The 19,562-nt window shown below is 41.7% G+C and overlaps 1 protein-coding gene across 2 annotated transcripts in view; it reads right to left on the reverse strand.

Annotated features, from left to right (window-relative positions):
• Nucleotides 1-991: 991 nt before the first annotated feature.
• LOC144140839 (papilin-like) overlaps nt 992-19,562 on the reverse strand; it is a 41,684-nt gene continuing 23,113 nt past the window's right edge. The window contains exons 2-10 of one of the 2 annotated variants that reach the window (XM_077672346.1): nt 18,216-18,401; nt 16,153-16,320; nt 14,487-14,651; nt 11,411-11,596; nt 8,758-8,937; nt 6,755-6,922; nt 5,006-5,179; nt 1,407-1,457; nt 992-1,075 (exon numbers count right to left, since the gene is read on the reverse strand). In XM_077672346.1, coding sequence (XP_077528472.1) covers nt 1,429-1,457; nt 5,006-5,179; nt 6,755-6,922; nt 8,758-8,937; nt 11,411-11,596; nt 14,487-14,651; nt 16,153-16,320; nt 18,216-18,401 — 1,256 coding nt within the window. In that variant the 3' untranslated portion in view covers nt 992-1,075; nt 1,407-1,428. The remainder of the gene's footprint in view (nt 1,076-1,406; nt 1,458-5,005; nt 5,180-6,754; nt 6,923-8,757; nt 8,938-11,410; nt 11,597-14,486; nt 14,652-16,152; nt 16,321-18,215; nt 18,402-19,562) is intronic. The other variant, XM_077672347.1, reaches the window with a different exon arrangement.

Below are 19,562 nucleotides of genomic sequence, written 5' to 3' on the forward strand. Positions count from 1 at the left end.
TCTTATTACGCGGTCTAACATTAGGTCATATGAGTGTTTGCAGTCATTACGGGTGATAACAAATCATTTTAAAGGAGCATCGCGCTCGTGTAAAAAGCTGCAAATATTTATTCATGGGCACGTGCGCAGCAGTACAAGTGTGGGGACCAATCACTTTGCTTATTCAGTTACGGCAATTTTTAACTTTACTTCCAAGACCAGAAAAAGCCGTTTCTCAACATGCAAGAAGGATGATTGAAAAATTGATCACGTAGGTCTTGTAATCCTAAACAAGACAAAAACTAAAGTTTATATGACTGCACACTAAGTATCGTCTGTGTTTATGAGAGTTCAACGTGTTACATAAAGGGTTGCATTCCTGTTGCATATTCAAAAATGACCTCAATGTGGGAAGACTCACTTTATTTGGTTGCTAGGAAAAACTTACCTGCACTCAAATAAAGGAAATAAGCCAGTGGCCTATGATTCATCCGGTAAATGCACAATGAAACTGAAATGACGACGCGTCTAACATACCATCCTAAACCCAGTCTTTACAAGAGCACTTGCGACAATAGTCACTGACATCCCTAAATTGGTACTTGTGTGTCTATGCTCGAAAGGAATTACTCATACCTAATGAAAAGCGAGAGTATGGTCACTGTGCAGTGATTCCGGAAACTTATCAAACGAAACAACAAATTTTTTGTATGTTTTCATGAGTCAGCTAGATATATGGCAATTTTTATGCCATTGAGCCAGTCTGAACTTGTATATGCCTTTGGTTACAGAATCCAAATATTTTGTCACATATCACGCAATGCTCTTGTTCAGAGAAAATATTACCCGTGGTCACTAACATATTTTTCTCCCTACAGTACTGAAAACCCTACTGTTTTTACTCATTACCACATGAAAGAATTGTGTATTTGTGGGTACCTTGATATAGCCTATAAGAAAAAGCTGTCGACATATTATTTGTAGTTGTCACGCTGTTATAAACAAACAGGCGTTGTTTTAAACCAGGTAACGTTACAATTTTATTATTGTGATGCTTGGCAGAAGACCTAGCAGCCAGGAATATGGAGCGAAGGTCCTGTAAGAAAAGGAAAATGATATATGTAAAACAAAAAAGTGCATTGCGACACACCGCTGGCCGTTTCCAAGCGTATCTTAACCTCATATGTTTAGCTGAATATATATCCTCTACAAACCTCCCTTCAAATCACCTCTTGAAGAATAATTAGCTACGCAATATTGCAGTGGGTTAGTATTTTTTTTTTCATCCAAGCATAAGTAAGCGGAAGCAAGAGGCATGGCAATGGTAGGTTAGTTCTGTTAAGTGGTGCAGCCAAGTTTTGTTACGGCTTGTTAGTTTTTTTCTGGTCAGCAGGCTGGCTGCAGCACAATGAAGTCGACCACCTTACCGCACGAACTTTATCCAGGAGGTCAAGGTTCAAACTTCTCGATGCGGTCCGCTATAGAATACAAAAATCGTGCATTATATTCGCATTACACACAATGCATTGAGCCCACTGTTGACACTCCGTTTTATATTTTGCATTATTTTCCTGCGTAAATAATTTTAAATACAATGAATACTTAAATGCCTGAGTACTGTGCTTAAATACTGGTTAATCACTTCAACCGGGGGGCGGTTTTGACAATTACGATTGATATTTGTGAATTTTCGAAAAGACTCGTTTTTCCAGAAAGAAGCTTCTTTTTTTTTTTACTTTCTTCGTTTTAGTGCCTGAGCGCCAGCGGGTAACTGAACATCGCACATTTGCTCCAACGTATACTTGCAAAAAACACGCCGATTTTACTCGTGAAATGTTCCTCAGTATGAGCAAGAAATATTGTTTAGCTCCAGCTAGGCTATTACCTTGAGAGAAAACCTCACCATCCATACTAGAAAATTGGGCATTAACGACAACACGAATGTTTTACGTGCATCTTACGGCAACTATTCGCAAGACAAGATTTACAATAAATGGTTCCGGGTAAGAAAAAACTCCCATCACAAAATACTTCAGTATTATAATAACAACTAAACTGGCCAGAAACTGAAGGGGAACTGAAGAAAGTAAGGCATAAATGAAGCAATGCGCTTAAAGCAACGGAATTGAAATACTCTGGCAAACGTTTGGTTATATAAACTTGCATGTCAAGAAATACTACGTATTTTAAAATTCAGCGTGTCACAAAATGAAGCAAAATACTATTATTTACCGAATTTTATTAACCGCAACCCTCACGAATACAATGATGTGCTCTGAAAGCTGCAACAGAAACTAAAACCGTCAGAAGGAATCAAACTGAACGAATATGTTCTTCGCGTCAGCACGACGCTATTAGAGTAACTGTAGCCGATGGCGGAAACCTTGTGCGCCTCTCCCGTCAGCTGAGCTAAAGAATGATAACGGCCTTTCGTAATTCAAGCCGTACAGTAAGATGGCGTGCATTCCAGTAACAACTGCTGGCATACGGCTACAAAACACTCTCATTATAGGTTGCTTAACAGCTACATTTGCAACGTGCTTGAATTACTGCCAAAAACAACATATTTCAGGCGCCCTTGAATAGCTATCATTTCACAACCACACTGTTTGGCTCACCACTTGACTGGGCCCTCAAACGTCCGCTGCAACATTACAATGCTAAAACAATAATCGCCCCACTAGGCAAAATCTACCGTCGGCGAGGCACGCCGCCGCGGTTCAAAGATTACCGAAGGCATAAAAACTTGGAAGTAAATAAAGAGAAGTTGGGTGACATCCGTGGTCTGATATTTGACCTTACGGCCTACCGAGTGCGGGTAAATGACGCATCTTCCTTACCATGGCTGATATACAGCTCTACCTCAGAAAAATGAGCCTAGGTTGGGTCCCTTGACTTACAAATACGTGATCGAGACGTGTATTGAACCCTACAGGAGTCATTTGACCACGCAAAGTATCGAAGAAGCACGGAAATTTTCCACTCATCGCCCCAATGTAGGCCTAACAAGGCGATTGGCCAAGCCTCTAACCATAGTTATAGAGAGAAAAAAAACCACGCAATAATAAATGATCATGGCGGCGGTATGGGAAACACACCATCGCACCACGGGACACGTTTCTACTGTCGCGTCTTTCTGTACCGCGCTGACATCCGATGCGTCTACCTCGGCGATTGTAACAAAATGTGGTCAGCCAGAGAGGCAAAACAAAAAAGAACGATCATTAGGGATTAAAAATCCTACATGGCGATAACAGGGGCAGGTGCTCGCTGAGGCCAAAGCCACCATAATCCAATACTTCCAAAACCATTGCGACGCGAAGAATACGCGGCACAATTATTTCTTCTGATGAAGATTTTATCCCACGAGAAACGCGCATAATCACGACGGGCATATCTGCAGATGATGAGGATTGTGCAGCTCGAAATAAAATGCAATGCCTGGAATTGCGCCTTGGAGGCAGTCTTAAGTGTGTCTCTGTTTTTTTACCAATGTATTCAGCCAGGCCAATCTGGTTATGATACAACGTTTGCTATTAGGAGGACAACTAGCACATGGGTGGTTTGACTAAATATTGCTGCCAGTGTTGCCAAATTACGACTTACTTCTGGCCTTACAGTATTTTTACTTCTCTTTACAAAACAAATTATTAAAGCTTTCAAACTGTACACACCAAGAAAAGAGTCCAGCAATAGCTTTTTAATGCTGCGTGGTAGGGAAATTTTGCCCGTATTTTTCGGCGTTTTATCGCATGATTGCTTTAAACACAACAGTAAACGAAAGGTTTTAATTGTGCGTATAATTAATATATATACGTCCTAGCAATAACGCCGAAAAACAGATCTGAGTTTAAAGAAGCGATGATCACCACGAAAGTGTATTTATTCCTTTGTTCCACGCCAAAAATATCAAAACAAAACGTTGCATCTGTCTACTTGTGAACGGACTTTTGAACTCTACCTTTTGAAACTGTATGTAGTTTGCTTTCTTGACTCAGATGTTAAAAGTTTGAATTACGAATCCCTATACAACCTCTTGGACTCCAAATCAACGAGAAAAATGAGCCATCAGAAATAAAATTCATAGGATTGCTTTCTTTAGAAATTACAGTAAAAAAGCACTTAGTAAAATTATAATTGTAATCCTTTTAGTATTTGTATTCTTCGACAACATAAATTCTAATTTACTTCTCTGCCTCATTCAGCATACGTCCTTGATCGCAGTATTACCGTTCTCTATTATATGACACTAGTTATTTCGCCATTTATGCTACTACAGCACACAAGCTTCAAGGATACACCAAAATCCTGGCGCCACCTTCCAGTGCAGCGTTTTTAAAAGCACGAAAAACAAAATCATCGGTGATACACACACTTACATAGCCCTCGGACCACTGAACCAAAGGCAATAACTTTCGTCTAATTATTATCATATCCGATTATGCTCACTATTCAACTGCACAGGCCTTGTTTGGAAGAAACCATCAAAACGTAAAGTACAAACCAATCTAAATAATCTTCAGGTTAAAGTAGGCCGCGTTTTTTCTCAAATAAACGTGCGTGTTTCATGAATCCAATAGCCTATCATATACCATACAAAAAACTTATCTTTAACACGTCGACAACCCCACTGAAGTATAATGCCCTAACTTTCCGTTGGTTTGTTGTTCTCGTTCTCACCCAATGTTTTATCGTATTTCTAAAAACTTGATTTTTATCTGAAAAGCAATACGTATTGCCCTACACTCAGCACAGTTCCGGTGAGTTGCACGAAATCAAACCACTTAAAACAAACCCCATTATTTTATTCCGAATATACCATTACTGGAAGTGTTTCATAGCCCAAGCTGCAAATTACAACGAATAATTTATCTTTTAATGAAGTATTTCTTGTAACAAAAAAAATCATCTATAGAAGATTTGTTTTAATAAAAATAGTTTACCGTGCTTCAAAACAAGTCTGGCATTACATTTTGCGGGCTCTCAGCTGCGCTCCTAATGTGAAGCATATTTCAAGCATACTCACGAATGCACACTTCTCTGCACTCTTCCTTAGAATCGAACAAATTTGGTCCACCATTGCAACCACCATACAGAAACTGGAAGCAGTCCTTGTGGTAATGGTCATAGTACCACTTGAAAGAAAGGGCGTAGCATGGACCTCGGTTCGGCCAGTGAAGGCAGTCCTCCTTATTCCGCCCTGCAAATTTGGTGTTACGCTCTGCTGTCAAGGTGTACTTTAACAACATGTTGCGATTTAGAAGCCCCAAGGTAATCTTCACAAGCTGAATAACCAGAAAGAATATAGAAGACAGTGCTCTCAATTTTCTGCAAATCAATAATGTCACGCCAATCTCACGCTCCTTCAGACATTTGAACCAACCAATAGCGGAGTTTTTAAACGACCATTTGGATAAAAGCTGTATGGTCTTTCGTGCGAACTACAAATCAGTGCCTTGCGCAGACACGCGCACCTTCGTTATTACATCCATCATAATTGCGTTCATCAAAGTCCTTTTTTTTTCTTGAAAATCTGACGTAGGCGCCTTTGCGAGGTTAATCTCGCCAGTACCAATAAGGGCCTTTCTCTTCCTCTCACGAAGCAGTCTGCGCTGTAAAGCGTGCGTTATTGGAGTGATAAAAGCCCTTTTCAAGCTTCACGAAGTTTCTCAAGTACGTTTCCGGCAATGCTTAAAACTAAGGCCTCCCGTTAAAGTTACAGAATAATATTAACATTAAACATTAAAGTTATAGAATATTATGGTTTAAAGGAAGATGGTTTCTGTTGAACAAATGTGCCTGTAAATTCCTTTTCTCACTTTAGACTAGGCAGAAAGCATGGCTGCAGCATCATGGCGCTGAAAGATTCAGACTCAAAGATTTCATTTCCTTAGAAATATGCGCAGGCAGGCTGGGACTAAAAAGGCTTGTCATATCACACCCTATGTGCTCTTCTATTACAGCAGTCCTTGCACAAACGAATTGCGGAAAAACAACTTTAACAAGTTCTAACTTTAACAAGTTTAACAAGTTCTAATAATAAGTTCTAACTACGTTGGTAACAAAAGCTACCAAAAGTGCCATTATCCCGTGATTCCAAAACCAATGTGCACGGCAATGTTTCTCAAATCTGACAAAATGCCTGTGTACCTATTCCGGAAGATTGCAATTCTTCGTCGAACTTCCAACGACCGTAACGCTAAGCCGTTTCAAAATAAAACAGGAGGCATAGGATCGGAATCCGCTTATCACGTGGTCTCAAGCATACTGAAGCATACTCACTGTCGATATTCGAAAATCTTTACGTGTTTTATTCTTTTTTGATTTTACGCGTAGAAAGAGTAAATTAGCACTGTAATGGGACCACAAATCCCCTCTGTCAAAAACCCCTGTCATAATTTAAATTCAATCGATTCAACCTGAAATACATTGGCGCTCAGAAAAAAATGTTACCCATACAGTCTGGTTCCCTTCAGCTACACTTCTGCGTTTGATGCAAGGCAACATAACTTATTGCCGAGGTTCCTACAAAGAATGTACTGCTAAAATTTGCAACTTTTCGCAGTTCCACAAAATAATCTTACACGTCTACTAAAATACACTTACCGAAACCTTCTACAGCCCTCTTCTGAGGAGGGAGAAAATTTGTAAGAAATTAAAACGTGAATTGCTCTCCCTTTATGTGCGTTCATTGCTTATGTTTGCAAAGACAATTTTTCAATAATAGGTTAGCGTATTGGTGACAGAAGTTTAGTTGATGCAGTTGGGTACTTACGCCGGTCGCAGGTTTTGTGACATTCGTGCGATGAAGGGAAGTTATTTCCTCTCGTGTGGCAGTTTGTTGCCTTTACGCATTTCCTCGACTTACGACTGTAGTGCCAAACAGTGCGGTGTTTCTCGCCGCACGATGAAGCCAAGAGCGGAGGCTGTGTGCAAACGTCCCCTGGAAAATTAGGATAAAGAAAATCCATGGCTTTTATTAACCTCGTAAAAGCAGGAATGTTTGGAAGAAAGAACAATAATTAAACCTTTTCAAGAAAATTCATCAGCGTCATCATTTTTTCACGCGCAGTACACAGCATGGGAAAACGTCTCAAGTAGGAACTTCTATTCTAGACGTTACGCATACGTTACCTGAATTCAAAGCAAATTAATTGGATCACATAAATGAAGATACTTTTTTTTCTTTTTGGGAAACAACAGCTGTTCCGATATGATTTTTCTCTGTTACAAGAATCTATTTGTTGCTAAGTTTTGGACAAACGGTAATTATCCTACAGGCCTCTTGGGATCCCTGTTTAAACATGCTGAGATTTACGTAATAACTCTTAATCCAGGCTATTGAGAGAAACACCATTTTGGCTAACCAGCACAGGTATAGCGTTTTTGGTTCGAAGGGCGGAGTTTCACTCCGTGCAATGCTGCGATATTTCTCATGAAGAAGCCGAAAAACATTGCGTTCGCGTGCGATATTCAAACGAAATCAAAGGTTCCTATTCATTTTAAATATATCTCCATGATCAAAAACGACGTCCCTCTTAACTGAGAAGCACCTTGAGCTTTTCGTTTATTTTTTTTTCGTGGAATCTGTACAAAGCTATCTTACCGAAAATCGACATCCGTCGGTGTACGCTTTGCGTCGACACGAACAAAATGTGGTTTCCACTTTCTCGCGTGATTCTCTGTATCCATAATTTTTTAGGCATATTTACAGCACTACACAGAAATTTGCCTTTAAGACACTCCATCATCATGTCGTGCTTTATTTAGTTCTCGCAATTACTTTGCAATAAAGATGTTAAAGTCTACAGTCAATATACCGCTATTTGCGCAGGGAGTATAGATAAGGTAGCCGACTGTTACTCCTGTTTTATTGTAGCTATACCGCCACGAATCAAATGACAATTAGCTGCTGAAACAGCTATACCGTGCCTCTACGTTTCTTCTAAATTTCAAAAAAGACGCAGCTCAAAGTGAAGTTGTTAATGTGCTGGAATTTCGTTCTGCTATCAACATGGGGGCTTTTAATTCAGCCAGAAGGACAGTCCGGTGTTCGTCCTCTGGAATAAATTTCCATTCCTCCCACGATTCATTAGGCAAATCAACCCCGAAGCACGCTCAATCCCAAATTACAAGCTACCGAGGTTTGTTTTGGGCACACCTAACTACACTCCAGTAAAACCATATTGCCACTTTGCCTTTGCTTCTCTTTCTGCACAGAGTTGAAGGGCTGGTGATTGTTTTGGAACTACGACGGGTTCTTTGTTATATAAAATATTTTCCAGAAGATGACAAACAAACTTTATATTAACCGGCTATTGCAATCTAATGTAAGCCATGAGACATGGTCACATCGTAGAATTACAATGATCCCAATTTCTACGATTTTATAAGCCGCTGTCCCGCAAATATTGATATTGTTTCGCCTTCTGTATCTAGCAAAAGAATACCATTTGACGTTCACGACGGCATTCATGCTCACAGTTTCAAAATAAAATGTCGTTTTTCAGCCTATGCCTATTTCCGTTCATACAGCGCACCGCCCGTTTTTTGCTAAAACATTGTGCTAAGTCACATTTAGATTCTTGTGGCAGCCATAAAAAATTAGCACACTCCCGTGCCGCATTCCGCACAAAGATCCGATTTGCATTTTGACATTGCTTGACCGGCAGAAAGAAGGATAATTGTATATCTAGCTGGCCTGATTCATTCCATTAACCCATTATAATAATAAATGTGATGATTAAATGAACACGTAAGGAAACTAGCACTACTCACTGCTTCTGCAAATGTCGCTGCAGAGTTCTCGAGTTGGAAACGTGTTGCCACTTGCATGAGCGCATGTGACACCAATCCGGCATTCACGTGTAAACCGATCGTAGAACCACGTGTGCTTCAGCGGGCCATGGTGGACACATGATGGATCCTCGTGAGGTCTCGGCAGGTAACAGAAGGCCTCTGAAAGACGGGGGAAGCGAAGTAAAATTACTGCTGCGAAGACTATTTAGGTATGCATGTGCGTTTCGAAGCATCAACCTTTGCGTGCAGGAAGGCTTCATGTTAGGTTTGTTTCTACCGCTTCTACTCACTGGTCAGCCAGAATTAATGCTAACAGGGCGAATAATTAGACGAATGACGAAAGCGAGTGGCTACACGAACAAGCGCATAGGGGCGAGTTCCCAAGTAAACAAAGTTTTTTCAGTGTCCCAATAACTGTCAAACCTTTGCAAGGAAACATGTCCTGCCAACTCAAACAAGAATAGCGGCCAGATAAAAAATAAAACTGAGTTTGCACCTTGCGTTGAAAACGTCGTCTACGTCATTTCATTCTCCTGCGGAAAAAAAAGTACGTCGGCAAGACTTCAAGGTACCTTAACGTCCGCCTTCGTGAACACCTTAGAAATGTTCCCAGTGCCCACACTGGACACCTGAGTGCCCATTGCAAGAATTGTGCCCTTCGTAAGGACTGCGCCCCTCTGCACAATGACCGTGGGATCATTTTAGGAGCAACAATCAATTAAAAAGATAGACAGCAGAAGCCGCCGAAATGGCACGTCTTTGCGACGCATGCGTTAGTATGCCGTCCCACAGTCTTTCAGAGAAAGAACTGGGTTATCTGTTCTCCGCCGCCCTGCTCCCCATGTGCTATATCACGCATTTTTGTTTGCTGTTTTTGTATAGATGCGGTTGGTATCTTTATTATGCGCAGTGCCTGTCTGGTTCCCATGTTTTTGGCGCAACCAGAATAATGTTTGAATACTGATATATTTGTGTTTTCCGAAATAAATCATCAGTTGGAAGTGAGAGCTTCTCCGTGCAGCCACACTTTTTCGACCTCCGTCTAATTGTTCGCGCTGTTACCATTAAGTCATTGGAGTACCAACTCGACCAAACACTCAAGTTAATTGGTAAGTCAGAGTCACTATCAATACTTAACAGCTGACTTTGGCTAGTCAGTGTGCGGAATCGTTTTGAACGGTTGGGTGAAATCAACTACAACTGCTCCCATGGCCGTCATGACGTAACACTATTTGGATTAGCTGATTATCCAAAGTTACGGGTACTTACTGATAGTGACTCTGGTTCGTCAGTGAGCGGAAGCACTTTGGCCGGTTGGGTAAAATCAAGACAGACTGATCACTTGCAGGTGTGGAAGAACACCAGCGAGGATTGCCGTACTGAATATAAGCAGTTTCTTTTGAATTTTACCCAACCGGCCAAACCGCTTCTTCTCACTGAGTAGCCAGAATCACTATCAATAATTAACAGTGACTCTGGCTATTCAGTGAGAGGAATCACTTTGGCCGGTTGGGTGAAATCAACTACGACTGCTCCCATGGCCGCCATGATGCAACACTATTTACACCGTTGCGCGTACTGAAAGGGAGCGCGCTTGTAACTGACAAGGTACACAAAAAAGGATGACAGTGTAAAACGAGTGAGGCGTTGGTAACGTATAAAATTCCTTTGCTAGTTCACCCTTCACTCCTTTCGTACATTGTATACGCCCCTGTACATTGCAAGTTGTACATTTTACATTGTACGTTGTTTGTCCCCTGCCAGTTGAGCGCTCCAACTTTGAGTATAAACCGTTAAAATCACAGGAGGATTAAAACGTTGCCTTCCCCCACGCGAAACTAGAACAGCAGGGGTGTTTAACTTCTAAAAGAAGGACCTATATCGCAGCATTAAACAGTGCTGCACCTTTGCACGAACTAGCTCCTCATCCAACTCGCCCCAGCCGCTGCTTTCGCACCGTTGTATCTTTTTTCAGAATTCACAAACGCACATTTGTTCTGCGGGAGCACTTTCGTCATATTTTCTCCTCGCCGATAGTCAATTCATATTCATTGGGATTCATCTCTTGAATTGTTCCATGAAAATATTTTTTATTGACGCATATAGTGTATCCCTGAAGAAGAAAGTGTATGACAGCTGCATCTTACCGGTACCCGCCTACGGAGAAGAAACGTCGAGGCTCAGTAAGAGGGTTCAACTTAAATTGCGGACCAGTCAGCGCGCAATGGAGCGGGAGATGATAGGTGTAACATTAAGGGACAAGAAGAGAGCGGAGTGGGTCAGGGAACAAACGCTTGTGAAGGACATATTAGTAGAAATTAAGAAGAAGAAATGGACGTGGGCAGTGCATGTAATGCGAAGTCAAGACAACCGTTGGTCATTAAGGGTAACCGAGTGGATCCCTAGAGAAGGCAACCGTGACAAGGGGCGGCAGAAAGTTAGATGGGCAGAAGAGATCAAAAAGTTCGCGGGGATAAATTGGGCGCAGTTAGCACAGGGCCTGGACGATTGGAGATTAATGGGAGAGGCGTTTGCTCTGCAGTGAGCGTAGATAGGTGATTATGATGATGATGATGATGATGATGATGATAGTCTAATATACAGCAGAGAGTGGGGACAATGAGCTGCTCACCCGTCGGACAGCTGTGTTCGCAGTCGTTTCTCGTCTTGAAGCTGTTCCCAGCAACCGCACAGGCGAATCTTCTCTCGCACCTTTTTAGGTGCACGTTGTAGACCCACCTTTCCACGACGGGGGCACATCCGTGGATCGGGGGAGGCGTCAAGCACACCGGGCTGATTGTAAGCGGTGCCACCACTCCTAGTGCAAAAAAAAAGAAAATTTTATTGCTTTTGGATGTGACGATTTTAAAGCGTTTTTGCAATTTTATATCGAATATTTGACGTACTCAAAACCTACGCCATGTAGAAGCAATTACGCATGAAAATAATCTATTACAGCCTCTCCGCGTACGCAAAAAAAATGTTTATTTTTCGAAAGATTGAACATTTTAGTTCTTTGCCTGGGCCTGTCTGCTTTCTTTAATTAGATCTGTTCTAAGATATAGGCACCTCAACAAATAAATGTTACCCATTGCGCCGTTTGTGCGTGTGTGTACTTATGTAACTGATTGAGTTATTCGTTGGCAAAGTTTCATGATATAACCTTTGTTATTAAACTTTCGTATAACTTCCAGCACGTTTTGGCAATTTTCTTATGGCTGCTGTTGTATGGTGATTACTATGTCGAAATTCGCAACCTTTTGTACGTTTAGCGCTTCTATATTGCGTTATGTAGGCTGTGCGTCAAACCCACCCATGTTAAAGCCCCTCTTGAGCTCTGCAGTGCATTGAAAATAAAAATAACGTTATGCACTACTGTGAATTGTAACAGCAAAAAGGCACCAAACGCTGACTAGCAGCTATAGCTGTAAACATTTGCTCATTTTTAGCAGCTTTTGCTTCGGTGATATGAGTTTCTCTCACCTTGTACTGCCACAAATACTCGAGGGGCCACAGCGCTCTACCAGCTTCCTCTACATCCCCACACAGGCGTGTACCTCGGCTGCTCAAACAGTAGGTACGGCAGAACAACACCCGATTCAGCCGCTAATTCGGCGCGCCGACTCACAGTCTTACCGACTTCGTGGGCAAGCCCTTCTTGCCTTTTTTGGCGTAACAGGCACACAAAAGTTTTCATTGAAGCCAGGCATTACAAACATTCCTTGGTTTAGGATCACTCAATGCTGCCCCTAGTGAAGAGCAGCTCTGTAGGGCTCATATTTCAGTACTGGGTTCATCTACAATTCCAAGAATCTTCCTAATCTACGCCACCACAAGGCATAGGTATGCTTTTGTGTCTAACGAAATATGTAAACGTCAAAATGCAAATTGTGGCTCACAGTGCAAGTAATTTGTTACAATTGTGTACTTTTAGCTTTTTTCTTTGCGTCGAGAATCAAGAATTATAGGTTTTGTGAATGGTTGGAATGCAGTCCGTTATTCATTATAGGAGCTACGTGATTTAAGGGTTTCTCCTCATTGGAGGTGATGATTTGTGGAAATTGTGCATACTTAAGTAAAAATTGATTGATTGTAGGGTTTAACGCGCTTACCCAACGCAGGCGATGAGGCGCGCCGTAGTGGAGGGCTACTGATTAATTTTTACCGCCTAGGGATCTTTAACGTGCGCAGAAATCTTGCACACACGGGCGTTGTTGCTTTTCGCCTCCATCACAAAAGTGGCGGCGGCGGCCGGGAATCAAACCCGCGACCTCGTGATCAGCAGCCCAACGCCTTAGCCACTGAGCCACCGCAGCGGATGACTTAAGTAACAATTCCTATTTTACTGACAAAAAAATATTAGTTTTAGTTTCCATCTTGGAACTGATAAAAAGTGAACTAGAAAAGCGAACAAGAACAATTTTTGCACACACCCCAGCTTAATATCTTCGCCGTAACATTAGCTCGTGAATTGTAAATAGCATTAAGTAAAATAATCTAGCTCGTTTATACCTAACTTTCCGTATACCAGTAGCTACAAAGCGACTTTTATATTGTCACGTAGCCAAAGACGACGCAGCTGTCTTGAAGGAAAAACAAGTTTATTGGAGCGAACTTGCGCTCCGATTTCGGCACACGTTAAAGATCCCCAGGTGGTCAAAGGTAATCAGGAGCCCGCCACTACGGCGCACCTCATCGCCTGCGTTGCATCGGCGCATTAACCCTACAGTAAGTCAAAAACTTGTGCTCCCCTAACAACTTAAACACACAGGCGGCGAAACAGCAGTCAAAAAAGCGACGTGCGCAGACTGGTGTCGGCGAATCGAATACCGTGGCGTCTGCTCTGCATGCAGGCTTTTATCTTCTAGAACCATCTAGAGTGTTTCTAGAACCGTCGATTTACATCCAGAAAATTGTAGATCAAGAAGATTATTTTGGGCTAGGGACGTTAGGGCGAATCGCTCTCCGTATTAAAACACGATAAGCGGTGCGGCATAAAAATAAAGAATGGAACACGCTCTTCGCTTGGGAGACAGGTAACACAGCCGGGCGCAGCCGGGCAGGTAAAACAAAACATAAGCAAACAAACCCAATGAATGTTTCGTGGCAATATCATAGACGTGTTTCTTTTCTGTGCAGCTCATGTAGAGTAAAAAGCTTTTGAAGATACTTTTAAGGGAGCAGGAATTATGCTTGTAAATAACAATTGAACAAACAATACTTCTCTACTAATGCGAAGATCATCCAAAAGGAGGTCTATTTTTTTGGTGGTGAAGGTGTGAAGGAGGGGAAAGGATGTGTCAATAAATGTTGTCACTAAAAATATAAAACTGCCTTATAATGAAAGAAGTGCGGAAGCAGCTCATAGGCTTTCTTTTTTTGTGCCATGAGAATTACACCTACTACATTCAGATCTACGTACACAACTACTAATAAATATACGGAACATATTTAATACATCAATACCGCCTTGTCTGAAAGAAATGGTGACAATCAGCGTTTACGAAACAATTTAACGAACGTATGAGCTCTTCATATTAATCGAGCACCTACCGATTTGATGGTGCGTTTTGTAAGCATCTCCCTGCATCTCTGCCCACCATAAAGAAACTGTTTATATTTCATTTCTCCCTGGGTTCTCGATCTCCACAAACTGAGGTAACATTTAAAAATGAACAAGTAGGAGAACAGATACGATCAATACTCACTTCTTACGCACACCTTCAAGCATTCTTGCATACTTGGAAAGTTGTTCCCTCTGTTGTGGCAGTTGACATCAGAACGGCAGCTCATAGACACTGGATCGTAGAACCACACCGCCCTCTGACCGCTCTGGCACAGTTCCGATGGCCGTGGTGCGTCGCAGACGTCCACTTTAAAACAATAGGAACGGAAGTTTAATCAAGATTTACACTTTTATTTGTTTCTATTTATTTATTTATTTATTTATTTATTTATTTATTTATTTATTTATTTATTTATTTATTTATTTATTTATTTATTTATTTATTTATTTATTTATTTATTTATTTATTTATTTATTTATTTATTTATTTATTTATTTATTTATTTATTTATTTATTTAGAAGGTTGCTGTACGTAACCTTCACGACGATCACGAAGGTTGGAAGTCCACGATTTCAGCCAATTTACTTCTTCGCTGCAGCAACGACCCTTAATCTATCATTGTTGCTATAAATGTCAGTTTGCTTCCTGTTTTGGAGGGGACAGTCATTGGACGTCACCTCGGAGAGACGTACGCTCTAACATGTCATTCTCGTTCCGAGGTAGTGTTGCCACAATAACAGGGAGCACTCGAGTTTTTTTTTTTTTTCCAATCTAGGCGAGATCTCCTTATGTGGGTATGCTTGGATTGACAAACGGGCTCAGAGGATGCTAGGCAATCGCCGCAAAGCGCGAACAAACGAGCGCTTGGGATTTTTTTTGTTTTTATAACTGCCGGGTGGTCGCCGCCATCTTGGCCGATCTGCCTAAGTGGGTGTGCTTGGCTTGACGAACGTGCGCAGAGGACGCTGGGCAGCCGTCGCGACGTGCGCGCACACACTAGTCTAGGCATTTTCTTCGTTTTCTTAACTGCCGGGTCGTCACCGCGAAGCGCGCGATCACGTGGGCACGCTCTGCAATTTCTTGGTATTTGTAACTGCAGACACGAAAAATGACGATTTGCCAAGCAGCTTTCCTGTTATAAAATAAAATAAAAGTCACGACCACTCAATATTTTGTTTTCCTGTAAGCTGGACATCAAATATTTTGCAGACGTCTTTGGAGACCATCGGTAGTGGCTATACTCTTTAAAACGAGGCCAATGTTAGAAGCAACGTTAATCAATATTAGCCCTTAATGAAGATGCCAGTGTTACCGTCTATTAATGAACGTTTCTCATCGCGCGTACCTAAGGTTGACATGTCTACCGTTCATTTCTAACCAAAGACTAAATACATCGGTAACTGTGCTCTACTGTCTCTCGGGCATACAACCACGATAACTGTTTTCGCGGATAAAAGCTCACTTCCTTTGCTTGTCATCTATCACCTTAGACTAGGTTTTAAATGACCGAACATTTTTCGCGATGCTTTTGTTCGAAAGGTACATCATCTCGGCCTTCTCAGGCTCATCGTCGCAATTCGAAACTTCAACGCGGTTACTTTAAACTAGAGATCATCTGAAAGCGTTTATACTGAAAAGCGTATTTACTGAAAAATAAACGGGAATGAAACATTCATTGAAGCTCTACTGCTCAACTGTGGCGACGTATTTCGTGGACTTCCCAAAGCTCAGCTTTCAGGGCAGGAAATAACGGTATCGAAAGACAAGTTGCTAACATCTAGAACAAAAATTCATTTTTGTAGTTACCTGCCCGGCACGTGGAGACACATTCCTCCCGTCTTTGAAAAGCATTCTCTCCGAATACACAATGATGCGACTTCTTGCAGTGATGAGAGTACGGGTCAAAGTACCACTGCTGTTTGACAGTCGTATTTTTACAGTGTCCTTCCTTCACAGGAAAGAGGCAAAAAGAATCTGAAAAAAAGGTAAAAACCAAGACAAATTTGCCATGCAAGCGTCTTTCAGATAAAATTGCAATCGTTGATACAGTACAAATACAATCACTAAAGTCAGTCATTTCCTCGATTTAACTACAAGCATATTAATTTTGTAAAAATAACATCAATAAAGATCAACGGAAATTGTGGTGACTGATGTGTTTTTATTGCCACTTCAGCGCTTTCTTAACACAAGGGCAATTACATGCCTGAGCCAGAATAAATGAGAGTAAGACAACAACCGTTCTGCATCGGCATTAAAAGATCCCTTTATACAAAAACGCACGTACCCGTTGGTACTCTGTGTATTTAGCGCTCCTTCCAGATATGATTAATTATAATTCTGACGTTCTTTTTTTTTTTCATGTGAAGCGCTCCTTCTAATGCTGCTATAATATGTTAGGCCGACTTACACTTGGCTCCGTAAGGCTAATTTTAACGAGTATTTTATAAGTGTTATCTCGACATTCTTGCACATTCAAGCACAAATCTTTCCCCGACAGAAAAAAATGGGAGGTACACTTTCACTGCTATGCGTACTATTCAGTCTTACATGTTCTTTACGGAACTCCCAAATACACTGAACATTTACGTTACTAATACATGAGATTGCACAATAAATTTTAATGGCGGAAATGTCAGCACTATTATGCTTCTGAGCGGCTTAATGGGCTTTCTATACTCCCTATATATACTCGGTGCAGGACACCTCATTTCTGATAGTCCCTGAATTTTTGGGGGGGGGGGCGGAGGGGGGGCATTCTACCTTTGCGTGTTAGTACAGGTGGCGCTCGAACTGCATTTTAGTTTTACTTCGCACATAAAATTTAGAAACGATTCAAACACACCATTCTTACAAGTCTAAGAAACGAAAAACAAAGCTTCTTAAACTCCTCCAACATGTTCGCTCGTATTCCTCTGGCGTGCTGCGTTTAACTGAGTGAAAGGAAGTCTTGTTTTCGACTATTTTAGTACTCAGAATTACAGAACTGGCTCACCTGGACCACGTTTAGGTCATGTAAGTTGGCAAAAATAGGCTACCTTGCATTTACAACGTGTCACGATTGCTATAAACTTTAGGAATATCCCGAACAAAACCCATCCCTTTAATTCTGTATCGGTTCGCCTGGACGTTTACAGTCTCAGCAAAATTAGAGACAGTCACAAATATGAGCCTACTAGAACCACACGTGATCCTGATATGCATGGTGTTAACGGACTGCCAAGCTCCACCCATTTGTTTTGTAGATTAGGGGCACTTCCTCGAAAATATTAGTTAGCAGGTGCTACCCCCAAGATATGAACTGCGAATTCGTAGCGCGCCTTATCATCTACTTCAGAGTAAAACCTAAATGTCTTATAGTAGTTCCAGATCCGACTACAGACGATGCCCGTCAGTAGTCCTAACAAGTTTAAAGCCTGGAGTAAAATCAATTTTATACAGCTTGAACAACTTGTATCGTACGCAATAAAACTTTCACCAACACGTGAATAAAGAGAATGTAAGAAACATTTCTTACATTCAGTACAATTCGTAATACTGCTCGAGCGAGGATAGCATTTAGTTATTCTCCACATGGCGTCGTATGATGTCGTTTTCCCTGATACCTACTCGTCGACTTATGGGAACCAAATGGTATAGCCCAAATTTTGAACTGAGACGGAGACATAACTGCGGCTTCTCTTACGGCGCTTTCGGAACCCCCACTTCCTTTTCTAGTACACGGTCGAAGATGGGCGCTGTGCAAAGCAATAATCTACTACTGCATTACCTATTTGGACAATATTTCTCTAGCGAAAACAGGGCGCACTTGAAGGTGCGGTCTGTTTGGAATTTAAAAACCGAAAAAAAAGCATAAATCATATACACACAGCCAGGGCAAGCGTATTCGCATTCTTCTTTTGAAAGAAAATTATTGCGGTTTTCAGCGCAGGCGCCGGTCTTCACACAAGTTTTTGTGATGATGTCGAAGTGCCAACGCTGGCCAGAATGTGCCACTCGGCACGGTTGATAACCCAGGTTGGTGTAGCATTTTTGGTGTGGGTTCCGTGGTCCCCCTGCAAAAAAAGTCAAATACGTGAAAACCCGTCGTGGTAAACAGCCTACATGTGGTGCAAAGGCTACGCGAATTACACTGTGCGATTTATTTTGAGCAAAATACTTCCACAGCAAGGACTGATTCGAGATCAGCATCATTAACCCGCAGCGGTGGACCAGTGGCTAAGGCGTTGTGCTGCTGATCCCATGCACACGAGTTGGTCTAGACTGCGGTGGCTGCTTTTGTGATGCAGGTGAAAGCGAGAAAGCCTGTATGTTGCGACTTCGCATCAGGTTAAAAATACCCGGGCGGTCAAAAAAAAAAATGAGCCCTCGACTATAGCTCGCATTTACTTACCACAGGTGTTTAATCAGCGCGGTTAACGCCACAATCAATCAATCAATCAATCAATCAATCAATCAATCAATCAATCAATCAATCAATCAATCAATCAATCAATCAATCAATCAATCAATCAATAAATCAATCAATCCATCAGTTCAGCACCATTTAAAAAGGACCTTTTCCGCAGAGCTAAATGCCAACAAATCAAAAAGAAGGCAGTAAACGCTGCTCTCACTATCAACTCATGGCTTGTAAAGGAAGAGCCTAAACGTGTACGCATAGATATTCGTACGCAATGTTACAACATCTCGAAGGCAGTACTTACGAATACAAAAGAGTACAAGAATACTAGAATACAACGATAAAAAGAATACAATACCATAAATAACAATTCCGTACAGCGAAGCACACACACACACACACACACACACACACATATAAATAAGGGTTGGCAGTCAAGAACACCTCGGAAAGCAAAGGGGAAGTTTTGTTAGCTCATTGAAACAGATAAAGAATTTGGAAAGAAAGAAAGAAAGCGAAGAAAAAATGCCCGCCAGGTGGGATCCGAACCCACGACCTCCAGAATACCGGTCTGATGCGATAACCACTACGCTACCGGCGGGGCGATTTTCTCCCCCGCTTTCTGGGGTATTTATGTCGATGTAATTTTGTTCCTGTGCTTGGGGGTGGTAGCCAGCGCCACTCTGACTTCTCGGGGTGAAGGGGACCTTCTTTTTAATCCCCGCGCCGTGACTCGAGTGTCTACGACATGTCGAGAGTGGTCAACCAGCGTTGAACCCTCTTATGCTCCCTATGGCACCAAGACTGCCAGAAC

The sequence above is a fragment of the Haemaphysalis longicornis genome, unplaced genomic scaffold (assembly GCF_048455015.1).
Source record: "Haemaphysalis longicornis isolate Haplotype H1 unplaced genomic scaffold, Haemaphysalis longicornis Haplotype H1 scaffold_52, whole genome shotgun sequence".
NCBI lineage: Eukaryota > Metazoa > Arthropoda > Arachnida > Ixodida > Ixodidae > Haemaphysalis > Haemaphysalis longicornis.